We start from the raw sequence: 13,506 nt of genomic DNA, 5'->3' as shown, positions 1-13,506 counted from the left end.
AATTGGGACACCGCAGTGGAAGGTACCCAGCCGCAATTTTTTTTCTAAAAAGGGAATACCACACCTGTACCAACATGTGCAGAGCCAAGTTACCGCATCTCTGTCACTTAGTGTTGGGCCAAAGGTCCATATGACTACTGACGCATGGTCCTCCAAGCATGGTCAGGGCAGGTATGTCACCTACACTGCCCACTGGGTGAACTTGGTAATGGCTGGGAAGCAGGGAATGGGTAGCTCAACAACAACAGTGGAGTTGGTGTCACCGCCACGGATTGCACGCGGTTCTGCCACCACCTCTACTCCTCCATCGCTCTCTACCTCGTCTTCTTCTTCTTCTTACTCTGCTGCTGGGTCCTCCTTCTCCTCCTCCACACCTGTGCACCCCCAGCTCCCCCTAGGCTATTCGACGTGCCAGGTACGCCGTTGTCACGCTGTCTTGGGGATGACGTGCCTGGAAAGCAAAAACCATACCGGATCTGTACTCCTGTCATCTCTGCAGTCACAGGCCGATCGGTGGCTGACCCCACACCAACTGCAGATCGGAAAAGTGGTGTGTGACAATGGAAGCAATCTGTTGGCAGCGTTGAGACTAGGCAATTTAACACATGTGCCCTGCATGGCACATGTGTTAAATTTAATAGTCCAACGTTTTGTCTCCAAGTACCCAGGATTCCAGGACGTTCTCACCCAGTCCAGAAAGGTGTCGGCCCATTTCAGACGTTCCTACACAGCCATGGCACGCCTTGCTGACATTCAGCAGCGCTACAACATGCCAGTCAGGCGTTTGATTTCTGACAGCCAGACTCGCTGGAATTCAACGCTCCTTATGTTGGAACGTCTGCTGCAACAACAAAGGGCCGTCAACGAGTACCTTTTTGAACTGGGTGGTAGGACTGGATCTGCACAGCTGGGGATTTTTTTCCCCCGTTACTGGGTGCTTATGCGCGATGCCTGCAGGCTCATGCGACCTTTTGAAGAGGTGACAAATATGGTCAGTCGCACCGAAGGCACCATCAGCGACCTAATACCCTTCGCTTTCTTCCTGGAGCGTGCCGTGCGACGAGTGACAGATGAGGCTGTAGACCAGCGTGACGAGGAGCTGGAAGCGCACGATTTCTGGTCTGAATCACCAGAACGAACCCAGGCACCTGCTGCAACGCAGGGAGAGGTGCCAGAAGTGGAGTCAGAGGAGGAAGGTGGCTTTGTGGAGGAGGAGGAGGAGGACCAACAGGAGCAGGCTTCCCAGGGGGCTAGTGGTGACCTTTTGGGGACCCCTGGTCTTGTACGTGGCTGGGGGGAGGAGACCGTGGATGATGCAGTCCTTGATAATGAGGAAGCGGAGATGGATAGCTCTGCATCCAACCTTGTGAGAATGGGGTCTTTCATGCTGTCATGCCTGTTGAAGGACCCCCGTATCAAGAGGCTTAAGGAGAAGGACCTGTACTGGGTCGCAACGCTACTAGACCCTCGGTACAAGCATAAAGTGTCAGAAATGTTACCAACATACCACAAGTCCGAAAAGATGCGGCATTTACAAACCAGCCTGCAAAACATGTTGTACAATGCTTTTAAGGGTGATGTCACTTCAGGAACTCATCAACATTCCAGGGGCAGAGGTGCCAGTAATCCTGCCACGAGCACACCTGCAAGGACAAAGCCCTTTGGCCAGTCTGTAACGTCAGACATGCAAATGTTTTTCTGTCCAAGGCAGCGCCACAACCCTTCTGGATCCACCCTCAAAGAACGCCTCGACCGGCAGGTAGCGGACTACCTGGCATTAACTGCAGATATCGACACTCTGAGGAGCGATGAACCCCTGGACTACTGGGTGCGCAGGCTTGATCTGTGGCCAGAGCTGTCACAATTTGCCATGAACCTCTTGTCTTGCCCAGCCTCAAGTGTGCTCTCAGAAAGGACCTTCAGTGCAGCAGGAGGGATTGTAACTGAGAAGAGAACTCGCCTAGGTCACAAAAGTGTCGATTACCTGACCTTTATTAAAATGAATGAGGGGTGGATCTCGGAGGGTTACTGCACGCCGGAAGACTTGTTCTGACTTCTATGCAGCTGTCCTTCTCTTCAAGCCTCATGACTCCACACACAGCTGTCCTTTAGCGTCCTCCTCCTCCCTCCGCCACCGTTACAAACTAGGGTGCAAACCCTACTGGTTTAATTTTTTCTGGCCTCTGTGCTTCAGTGGCTGCAACCAAAAAAACTGGGCAAACAATGTCTACAAGGTCAACGTATGGCAAAAAATGACTATTTTCAGCATTTATATGGCATATTTTTTCTGGCAACTGTGCTTCAGTGGCTGCATCCAAAAAAATGCATATTTTCTGCATTTATATGGCATAATTTTTCTGGCCTCTGTGCTTCAGTGGCTGCAACCAAAAAAATGCATATTTTCTGCATTTATATGGCATAATTTTTCTGGCCTCTGTGCTTCAGTGGCTGCAACCAAAAAAATTTATATTTTCAGCATTTATATGGCATAATTTTTCTGGCAACTGTGCTTCAGTGGCTGCGACCAAAAAAATGCATGTTTTCTGCATTTATATGGCATAATTTTTCTGGCCTCTGTGCTTCAGTGGCTGCAACCAAAAAAGTTTATATTTTCAGCATTTATATGGCATAATTTTTCTGTCAACTGTGCTTCAGTGGCTGCGACCAAAAAAATGCATATTTTCTGCATTTATATGGCATAATTTTTCTGGCCTCTGTGCTTCAGTGGCTGCAACCAAAAAAATTTATATTTTCAGCATTTATATGGCATAATTTTTCTGGCAACTGTGCTTCAGTGGCTGCGTCCAAAAAAACTGGGCAAACAATGTCTACAAGGTCAACGTATGGCGAAAAATGACTATTTTCAGCATTTATATGGCATATTTTTTCTGGCAACTGTGCTTCAGTGGCTGCGTCCAAAAAAACTGGGCAAACAATGCCTACAAGGTCAACGTATGGCAGTTGTTTAAAGAGAACAGTAGATTACTAGCCAGCAAAGCTACCTAAGCTAAAATGTCCCTCAAATCCCTGCAGACTTCTGTCCCTCCAATACAGAGCAGTATCAAGCAGATTACTAGCCAGCAAACTTACTATCATCTGTCCCTGAAATCACTAACAGCTCTCCCCCTACACTATCTCTTCCAAGCACACACAGGCAGATTTTTCAGATACATTTTTGCCCTTGATCCCCCTCTGGCATGCCACTGTCCAGGTCGTTGCACCCTTTAAACAACTTTAAAATCATTTTTCTGGCCAGAAATGTCTTTTCTAGATGTTAAAGTTCGCCTTCCCATTGAAGTCTATGGGGTTCGCGAACCGTTCGCGAACCGCTCGCATTTTTGCGCAAGTTCGCGAATATGTTCGCGAACTTTTTTTCCGACGTTCGCTACATCCCTATCCAACACTGTTCCCTGAAGATGGCTGCGCTTCTGACCTGCACCTGCTTCTGACCTGCATCTGCTGCATTTCTCATCCTAGGCTTATACTAGTTTTCCCAGCTTTTGTAGGTAAAATTAGGTACCTCGGCTTATACTCGGGTCGGCTTATATACGATAGTTTCTGAATTATTTGCCTTCTTCTGCTTCTTGCCAGCTCTTAAATAGGGATCCCTGATGCTGTCAGCCAAAAAACAATTTCTTTGTTACAATTATATTAATATTGCTTTTTCTTCTTTTTTAGTTATCTTTATATTCAGTCCATCTACTATTTATATTCTTGTCTCTCACTGAAGCCTCTACCTGGCTGCTAGGTTAAATTGTACCCTAACAACCAAATAGCTGCTAAAACTTCCAACTGGCTCTGACTACTGTATGTATCTGCAAGATAATGGTAATAATAATAACAGATATGTTGTAATGCACGATTTCTTCAATAAAAAATATTGAAACAAAAAAAAAAAAACTTCCAACTGGAGAGTTGCTAAATCATTTTAAAAAAAAAAAACACAAAAAATAAAAAAGACTGATCGTAAATTGGCTCAGAATATCACTGTCTACACTGTACTAAATGTTAAGTTAAAGGCGAACTTCCCCTTTAAAGCAGTGAATAAAAATCTCACACAATTAAATTTTAAAAAGGAATAATAACCATAAACTAGTATCTGGAGGAACAGTTTTTCAGTAATTTTTTTTTTTTTTTTTTTTACCAATACTGAATTTTATCAGTATTTTTATGTGCAGACCCAAGAAGAAATATCACTGCCTTGGCTTTTGAATAGTATTTACAATCTTTGACTACATTAAAAACATCACATGCTGGATTGATTCAAGTGTCTTGTGCACATTTTCTCTTCCTGTAGTGCTTTCGATGTGAACAGTAGTCAAGAACAGCAGAGGAAGCTAAAGGAACAGCAGCTGAATCTCCAAATTGCCCAGCTAGAGACTGCTCTTAAATCTGATCTTTCAGAAAAAAATGAGATGCTTGACAAACTTAGGCAGGAAAAAGGTACATTGATATTGGCAATCTCAACTTGCCTGTATTTTCTTTTTAGGACTTGTATGCTGCAAATGATGAGCTGAATGCACTCTAAAGTTTACCTGTAGAATGTACTAGGTTTACTGCTGAATGTGGCCCAATGTTTTCTTATCCAGCAGCTAATCTTTTATGGTCAGGTTTGTTACAATATAGGTTAACATAGCCTTACATCATATTCATACACTTGTCTGACTGACATTTATGTTTATTTCTAATTAGTAACAAATTTGCTTTAACTTGATTTTTTTGTCTCTCCTTTAAAGAACAAACAGAAAAGTTTGATGAAGAAAATAGGAAGCTTAAGTTGCAAATTTTGGAACAAAAACAACTACTAGATGAATTTCACAGCAGATTTCAATTTTTCACAAAGGTAAACAAATTTAAAAAAGCCTTTTCCCCACTCGTGAACCTCCATTTTATACCCAACTGGAGTAACGTTTAGGTTCTGTATTAGCCACAAATGTTAATTTATTTTATATATGCTAATATCTTATTACATTTAATATTTTTTTTTAATTTTAAAATCATGCTTAGTGTTTTAAGATATAAATATGTAAGTTTATCAAATTTATGCTTTTTCCAGATCTGTCTTTGATGCTGAGAATTGAAAAACGATGTACCAATTTGGGTTGTGATTCATTGTAACAGTAACAGTTCTGAACTAATTAAATCCCTAAACTTTGATGATACAGACAATTTAAGGTCTTAGGTAAAATACTGTATATTAAATTTCATAAAAGGGAAAACAGGAAGACCATTCTTGCCAAGTCTTATATGATCATATTTTTTTCTGGTATTTAAAGCAGAAGGCCGATATTTAATTTACAACTAATAGTTTAGATCATTAAAAATCTTTTATACTAACATTTAAAAATGTCCTCATATGAAATCCTTTAAAGGAAAACATTATAATTATAATTATATATAATGAATATTTAAATAACCGAAAGTTTATATCATATTAAGTGGCATAGAATCTTACCAAACTCGAATATATTTATATATATATTTATATATATATATATATATATATATATATATATATAAAACAAGGGAAAGTTGTGCTCACCACTATTTTTTAAAACCATTAGGCGGGGGTGCAATGAGGGTGTGACCACAAAATACATATAGTCAACTACAAGAGGTCCTCTGCACTCAACCCATTATCAATATATTTAAGACAGAGACATTTTGTGCATACTGCTACTAAAAAATGCCTTACCCTTTAAACAACACAGGGATTGTTTGTCCATATATTGCAATATATTTAAGCTGGCCAACTACGTCAAAGTCATCCCATATCTGGCCAGTCCTACGCTTAATTTTCATCTGATTCATTAAGAATTCAATTGCTTAATTATACATTTTACAGAGGGACTAAGTTTTACCTGCAACTTACTAGCTGCTTTCAAAGTAAAACTCCCAAACTTGGCTGCCCTTTTATTAGACACCAGTGGGATCACCTGACTATAGCTGGGAGGGGTGGGAGCTACAACATGGAGCTGGTCACTGCTCCTGTATAACTATAACAAACAAGGGAAAGTTGTGCTCACCACTATTTTTTAAAACCATTAGGCGGGGGTGCAATGAGGGTGTGACCACAAAATACATATAGTCAACTACAAGAGGTCCTCTGCACTCAACCCATTATCAATATATTTAAGACAGAGACATTTTGTGCATACTGCTACTAAAAAATGCCTTACCCTTTAAACAACACAGGGATTGTTTGTCCATATATTGCAATATATTTAAGCTGGCCAACTACGTCAAAGTCATCCCATATCTGGCCAGTCCTACGCTTAATTTTCATCTGATTCATTAAGAATTCAATTGCTTAATTATACATTTTACAGAGGGACTAAGTTTTACCTGCAACTTACTAGCTCCCATTCACACTTGCTCCTTACTGTCTATAATTGTGTAGGTTTTGCATGGGCATTTGTATCTGATCCCCGATTCTGGTGCATACACAAGGTTTTGAGATGATGGAAAGCTTGCCTTTATAATAGAGTCTATAAAATGGTGCTTGCCTGCTTCTTTTGACCGTGAATTCCAAGACTGATAGAAACAAGATGTTACTGCAATCCTCCCATTCACATTTCCCCCTTACTGTCTATTATTGTGTAGCTTTTATCTGGGCATTTGTATGAGGTCCCCCATGCTGGTTTAAAGTTCAGTGTAAAAATAAAAACTGGGTAAATAGATGTACAAAATAAAAAAAAAATTCTAAAATAGTTAGTTATACAAAAATGAAATCTATAAAGCCTAAAGTGAGAGGATGTCTTAAATAACAGAAAAATTTTTTTCAATATAGTTAGCCAAAAATGTAATCTGTAAAGACTGAAGTGACTGGATGTCTAACATAATAGCCAGATCCCAATTTCCTGCTTTGCAGCTCTCTTGAGGGTAGATTTATCAAAGAGTGAAGTTAGAGATTTCCACAGTCCGCAGAGTGAAATACCGCCTCTCTCCATTCATTTCTATGGGATTTTTAGAGGCGTATTTATCAAAGGGTGATAGTGATAAATTTGATAAATACGCTTTTAAAATCCCATAAGAATAAATGGAGACAGGCGGTATTTCACTCTGCGGACTCTGGAGATCTCTAACTTCACTCTTTGATAAATCTACCCCATGGTTTCCACTGATTACCAGGCAGTAACCAATCAGTGACTTGAGGGGGGCCACATGGGTCATAACAGTTTGCTTTTGAATCTGACCTGCATGCTTAGGATCAATTACAAACTCAATGAACAGTTATGTCGTTATGCCCCCCTTTAAAGTCGCTGATTAACTCAGAGTTAGAGAGCTGAAAAGCATGAAGTTGTCTTCTGTTATGTTAGACATCCAGTCACTCCAGCCTTTATACATTACAATTTTTGCCTGACTAACTATATTAGAAACATTTTTTATTTTGCACAGCCTGTCTATATACCAAGTTTTTATTTTTGCACTGAACTGTTCCTTTAAAGCCTAATGTATCCCTCGGACCCTTACCCTAGGTGAGATTATGCAAGTTTCACAACTGCACTTCCAATCCTGGGTAGTATTGAGCTACAGCCTACCTGCAGATTAGAATCTCTTGGGGACAGTTATAAATACAGGACACATCTGCACCTGGACAACCAATCAAATGTTTGCTTGCATTGTTCTACATACTGTTGGCTAAAAAAAAAAGCTATTTAGTGGTATTTACTGCCTGTGGGCAGAATTCAGTGCTCATTAATAAGCCCCACTGTCTAAAGCATTGCTTCTGAAGTGCAATACAGAACGCTTCAAGAATAAGAACCTCTCAAAATAAATTCACTCCAGTCAAATTGACTTCTCAGTAAAATGTAATCAATATGCCAAGTGTTTCAGTTAAAAGACAATCATTATGCAATTATTTATAATTATAAGAACTTCAGGAATATGACTGCCAAAACTAAAGTCCCCTAGGCTGTGAACACTGTAATTTATTTTTAGTAGACTCTATCAACATTGATTAAATCAACTTTTTTTTGAACTGCATACATGCTTTCCTAGGTGACCAGTTTTAGCTATGAATATATATATTTTTTTTTAATTGCTCATGTTTATTTTCAGGTCATAGACTATACATTTTCCATATAGTTTTTGATACAGCTCATTGGTAAAAAGCCAGTTTAAATACCAATCCTGGCAGCAAGCAATACAATAATTGTAAAAATGAAGTCCTAAAGACCAAAATCTTCTTTTTGTTTGGGATATTTCTCTTCATCCACATTCATAAAAACGTAAGAGTGGAGAAAATTAAAGTTAACTCCTGATCAGATCAGTGGAAACGCAAAAATAAAATCTTTTTTTCATTAAAATTCTAGTAAATTCAGTGCATTGGAATACACAACAGTTTGTATTATTTAAAACCACTCAGCAGAGGCCTATGCTTGACCAGAGATTCCCTTGTACTCAGAATGTAAATTAGGTACACTTATGCTCATCTGATTTCATATATATATGTTTTCACTTCAGGAGAGTGATGTGGACTTGGCTGAACTAAGTGAGGCTCTAATGCTAATAAAGGTAAATCGTATGCTCTGTTTTTACCTGTGTTTTCAACTGACCTGTCATGTACAATGCCAATTACAGCTGTAAAACAAGAGTGAAACTTGGTTTGCTGCATAGATATACTTAGATCCCTTGCATTTTTTATCATTACATCAAAAGTACATTAATTTGTCAACGTCCCCTAACCAACAGAACTTGCTTAAAAATATTTATTTCTGGTAAAGTGGCTTCCATATTTTGCACTGTAACACATTTTGCAGGTAGACTGGAAAGAAACTTTACCATACTTTTGTGACTGAAAAGGAGATATTCTTTTGCAGCAAGTTATACAACCCCTGTTGGCCCTTTTTTGCAGTGTTGCATGGCACTGAGAAATATTATGCTATTGTAAACATTTGGATGGTTTAGTTTTACATGTGCATTTCAGCAAATATATTGTATTGATATCAGCTGTTCAGTTACATCTGAGATTCTTTATTGCAATGCTTGCTGAGTAAGAAAACTTTTTAGAAACCAGGCAGTAGTTGTATTCAAGATCCATTCATACAATGCATTGTACATTTGCAGAAGGCTACAGACCTAGATCAGACTTGCTTTGATTAGCTAGCTCCCAAGTGCACTGGATCAGGGCATAGTTAGCATCATCTGGGGATAACCCCAACCTTCCTTAAAGGTCATAATTATAATCGCTCACTTGGTACCCCATCCTTCATAAAAAATTGCACAGGGTACGTCTGAAAAAGCTCCTCATCTCATATTATTTGTCTGCTTCAGTCTTCTCTTCATTCCTGTCTGGAGGCACATGCGCAGTAGAGTTAGAGCTGAACTCAAACACAAAAGCTGGGTTTTTTCATTCTACTGCACATGTGCCTGCCCATGTCTGAAGAAAAGTAGACAGAAAAGGAAGCAAATTGAGCCAAAAGACTTTCTACAGGGTATCAGGTAAGCAGTTATTATCACTGCGATGTGTGCATCTTAGAACCCCTTCAGCGATTTTACCTATTTACATAGTGGGCACCCCTAGGTCCACTCTCGTTCATCACCCCCTTCCCTTTTATTCTCACAAATGTTCATCATCGGGACCAGAGCAATGGGGATTGGCGCACAGAAAATTTTAAAAAACTGTTGTATCTCCTGCACATCCCCGGTGTTTCTGAACCAATGTGGGTGTCCCCTAAATCTCCACTTATCTGGGCCTGGCCAGAATTTTTCTGACCTACTAGGTAGAGGGCACTTAATGAAAGCCGGTGTTGACCATCTCTTTTTTAAAACCACACCTACTATATATCTCACCCATGTTATCACAAGAAATGTTAAGACGATATCTTAAAAACCGAATGGCTGATACACTGTGTGGGGAGAGAGAGGTGCAGCGGGGTCCCTTGGCACCATCTTCTATCCATTCATATCCTCTTCGGGTCTTACGCCAATACAGAGCCTGCAGGTGCATACACATTTGGGGCTTGTCAGGAATCCACTACAACTGCGCCTGTGTCTGCAAGCTCCGTGACAGCGAACAGACCCGAAGAGAATACAAACCTACAGAAGATGGTACCAAGGGACGCCGCTGCTCTGCTTATAGGTGATACACTGTGTGGGAAAAGAGAGGTAAAGGGGGCAGATCTAGGGCAATTCAGGCTGTTGTATCTCGGAGGGGGCGGTTAGTTCTCCTTTAAATCCATATGCCTGTGGAGAGCACAGCTACCACCAGCACCTAAGGGACTTCTGGCACACACAGGCATAGCAGTGCAGGCGGAATATGTAACACACATACAGTGTAGGGCAGGCAGAGTATCGAACACACTGGTAGAGTAGGGCAGGCAGAGTGGGGTACGCCCATGCAGCGTAGAGCAGACAGAGTGGGGCATGCAAAGGCAACATAAAGCAGGCAGAGTGGGGCATGCAAGTGCAGGGTAGAGAAGGCACATGCAGAGCAAGGTTGGAGACAGGGACGCCTATCAGGATCACGCAAGTAATTGATCATGATGTAATCAGTTCTTACTGCACTACGTACAGTGACACAATGCCAGTGCTGCTCCTACAGTCTATCTGAGATGTGAACACTGTGGGCATTTAGTCTGACGTGTGATCATTGCTGTGTTTTACAGATGTGACCAATGCAGTGGATTTCAGGTGTGAAAAATACAGGGCTTTTACAGCCTGAATGGGAGGTGTGAACAATACAGGGGCCAGTTAATCTAAATTCTGATACCTTTTAAAGTTTACACAAAATTAAGCAAACACAGTAGGTAGACTTTAATGGAGGGCCACACAAAGGGGGGCCGCTAGTTGGACAGTACTGCCCTGGTGCGCTATACTTTCTTTGTCCTTGAAGTGTACAGATATCAGTAACTGCATTGTTATTACAACATATTTTTTAAAACTTGTAAAACATTTTTTCTTTTAGACACGAAAACAGCAAAAGAATAAGGATCATATGTTTTTGGATAGCATAGAAGATGATATTAACAAAGATACAGAGAAGTCAACGAAAGAACTAATAGCAAGTCATGCAGAGACAATTCAGGAGCTGGAGAAGACCCGGAACATGCTGATCACGCAGCACAAAATCAACAAGGACTATCAGGTTTAGACAATTAAAAAAGACGTGGCAATAACATCCATCTATTTTCTTAAATTTTATTGGATCTGCTCATTTGTCAAGGTAGCCAAATTTGCAGATCTTTACCTGATTTGTCCACCTACACTCTGGGCAGAATTGGGCTGATCCAATCATATCATAAGAATCTGCTATGCGGGCCCATCAGGAAAGGACCACATCAATGAGCCAGTGTGTTTGCTGCCTGACAAAATTTTTAAACCTGCCTTATACATATTGGCCTGATATCTATTTGTTTAGCACCAGAAAGGATCTATACACAGGCAGATAAGCTGCCGATTTGGTCTGAGGGGGCCGAAACGACAACTTATCTTGAAAATGAAAAATTATTATAAACTTCAACACACTAATAAAAAACTTTCTAAATACAATCAATTAAAAGTTCATATTCTCTATTCCTCTCTCAGCATTTGTTTCTCTTCATGCAGGAGGTGGGTGTCAGATATTCATTGACTGTTAGATCCAATATGTCTTATGGGGGGCTCCTGCCTGATGTATTACAGCTCACTCTATTCAAATCACCAGACATAATGTCTCTCTACATGCAGGATTTTTGCAAAATGTAATTTTGTTAGATGTTTGTACTTGAAATCAGTTATTTGAGTAAGCTCTAATACATCTGCTAGGAAATGAATCCCCATATAAGATATATTGGATCTAACTGTCAATGAATATCTGACACCCAACTGCTGCATGAAGACAGAATGAAAAGAAACAGATGCTGAAAGAGGGATAGTGAAGATAAACTTGATTATTTCAGAAAAAATGCAGAATATATAATTGATTGTATTTACAAAGCGTCTTATTTCAGTATGATGAACTGAGTAGAGGAAAAAATGCAGCATGTAAAATGCCTAAACCCGCATCATATACTGTTGCTCTTGCAAGAGAATATTAGAGGTCTGTTAGATTTCATTCCGGGAACTTGTATCCAGTTGTGAAGCAGAGAAAAAATTTCTTTACATGGCAATGCATAATCTGTTAATGGTGTTATATTTCTAGACTGAGGTGGAGGTGATAACCAAGAAGATGGAAAGTATGCAACAGGATTATGATATCAAGTTAGAGCAATATGCTCATGCCCTGGATGTTAGAGCTGCGCGAATCCGCAAGCTGGAAGGTAAATATGGCAATTTTAATGTTGTCATAATAATACCATGAGTGTTTGTAATGAACTTGTTTTCCATTTACTGGATAAGAGCATGAACATAAATTCTTTTTTTTTTTAAACTATGTGTTACTAATTTTAATATTTGAGAAGGCACTTAATATTTTACGGTATAATGTATTCTTGATTACAAAATGAAGAACAACAGGTGTTGGTAAACTGCTGGCATGGGCCTGTGAAGTAGAGGGTGGAGATGGAACATTTGAAGTAAAGCGGAAGATAAGTGTATTAGGGCAGGACTCCACGGACGATTCCTCCACGATCCGACTCGCTGCGCTAAAAACGCAGGTGTCATGTCGGATGCGACGGAAATAAGGTAAGTAATGCTATTGTCGGATCGTGTCGCATTGTTGACGCGACTGTCGGATGCAGACGTGCCGCCTGCGTTTTTGCATGTCGGATCGAGGCGGAATCGTCCGTGGAGTCCTTCCCTTAAGGTTAAAAGGGGAGCCACGGGTTGAAGAACAGGGTGCCTGATCCAGAGCTATTCCACAACAACAGATTTGCCATTTTAGACAAAGGTGCTAGGGATGACTGTATCCACTCCTTTTGATAATAGAAAAGGCTGCAAGTTTGGGGCAAGCTTGATTGGTCACTTCCTTGCTTCCATCCAAATTAGTCAGTTTAGGGACATAGAAGAACCAGATGTTACTGTGGATCACCCACCCCAAACTTTTTTTTGGGTCAAAAATCTATTTTTCGGATTAAAATTAAAAAACAATTTTTTTAAAAATTTTTTTATTTAAAAACTTGAATTTTTCGAGATTTATTATACCCTGGAAATAGCTTGAAACCAAAAACCTTGTCAAGGTCATGTAGGAGTCAGTTCAAGCAAAACTCGATCTTCAAGCATTTCAATTTTTTAATTAATTAATTAGAGTTTTCGGGTTGTTAACCTGAACTCACTGATTCAAGTTTTTTTACATTCAAGTTATTTCTTAAATTAGAAACCATTTGAGGTGTCTGTTAATGCATAACAACTAAAGGAATAAAGTAGCCCGCCCACCAGCCAATAGGAATCGGTGTGCCTATTCTCCATGGTGACGCTGGATACCTTTCCTTTCACGGTGCCACGCAAGGAGCTGTGAGTTGGTAACATTTTTAGAGCAGGGAGCTGTGTATTAGAGCAGGGAGCTGTATATTATCCCGACAGCTGTCAGTTGGGTAACATTTTTAGAGCAGCAAGGACACAAGTGCAGAGGTCTGTGCTGTGCAG

At 40.1% G+C, this 13,506-nt stretch overlaps 1 protein-coding gene across 2 annotated transcripts in view; it reads left to right on the top strand.

The window, feature by feature from the left end:
- Window positions 1-13,506, top strand: part of rpgrip1l.L (RPGRIP1-like L homeolog) — a 111,981-nt gene that overhangs the window by 47,729 nt on the left and 50,746 nt on the right. For both annotated transcript variants that reach the window (XM_018257765.2, XM_018257766.2), the window contains exons 10-14: window positions 4,298-4,443; window positions 4,737-4,843; window positions 8,467-8,517; window positions 10,910-11,089; window positions 12,125-12,242. In XM_018257765.2, the coding sequence (XP_018113254.1) occupies window positions 4,298-4,443; window positions 4,737-4,843; window positions 8,467-8,517; window positions 10,910-11,089; window positions 12,125-12,242 (602 nt within the window). The remainder of the gene's footprint in view (window positions 1-4,297; window positions 4,444-4,736; window positions 4,844-8,466; window positions 8,518-10,909; window positions 11,090-12,124; window positions 12,243-13,506) is intronic.

This window comes from Xenopus laevis, chromosome 4L (genome assembly GCF_017654675.1).
Source record: "Xenopus laevis strain J_2021 chromosome 4L, Xenopus_laevis_v10.1, whole genome shotgun sequence".
NCBI lineage: Eukaryota > Metazoa > Chordata > Amphibia > Anura > Pipidae > Xenopus > Xenopus laevis.
This window is presented reverse-complemented; position numbering and strand designations above follow the sequence as displayed.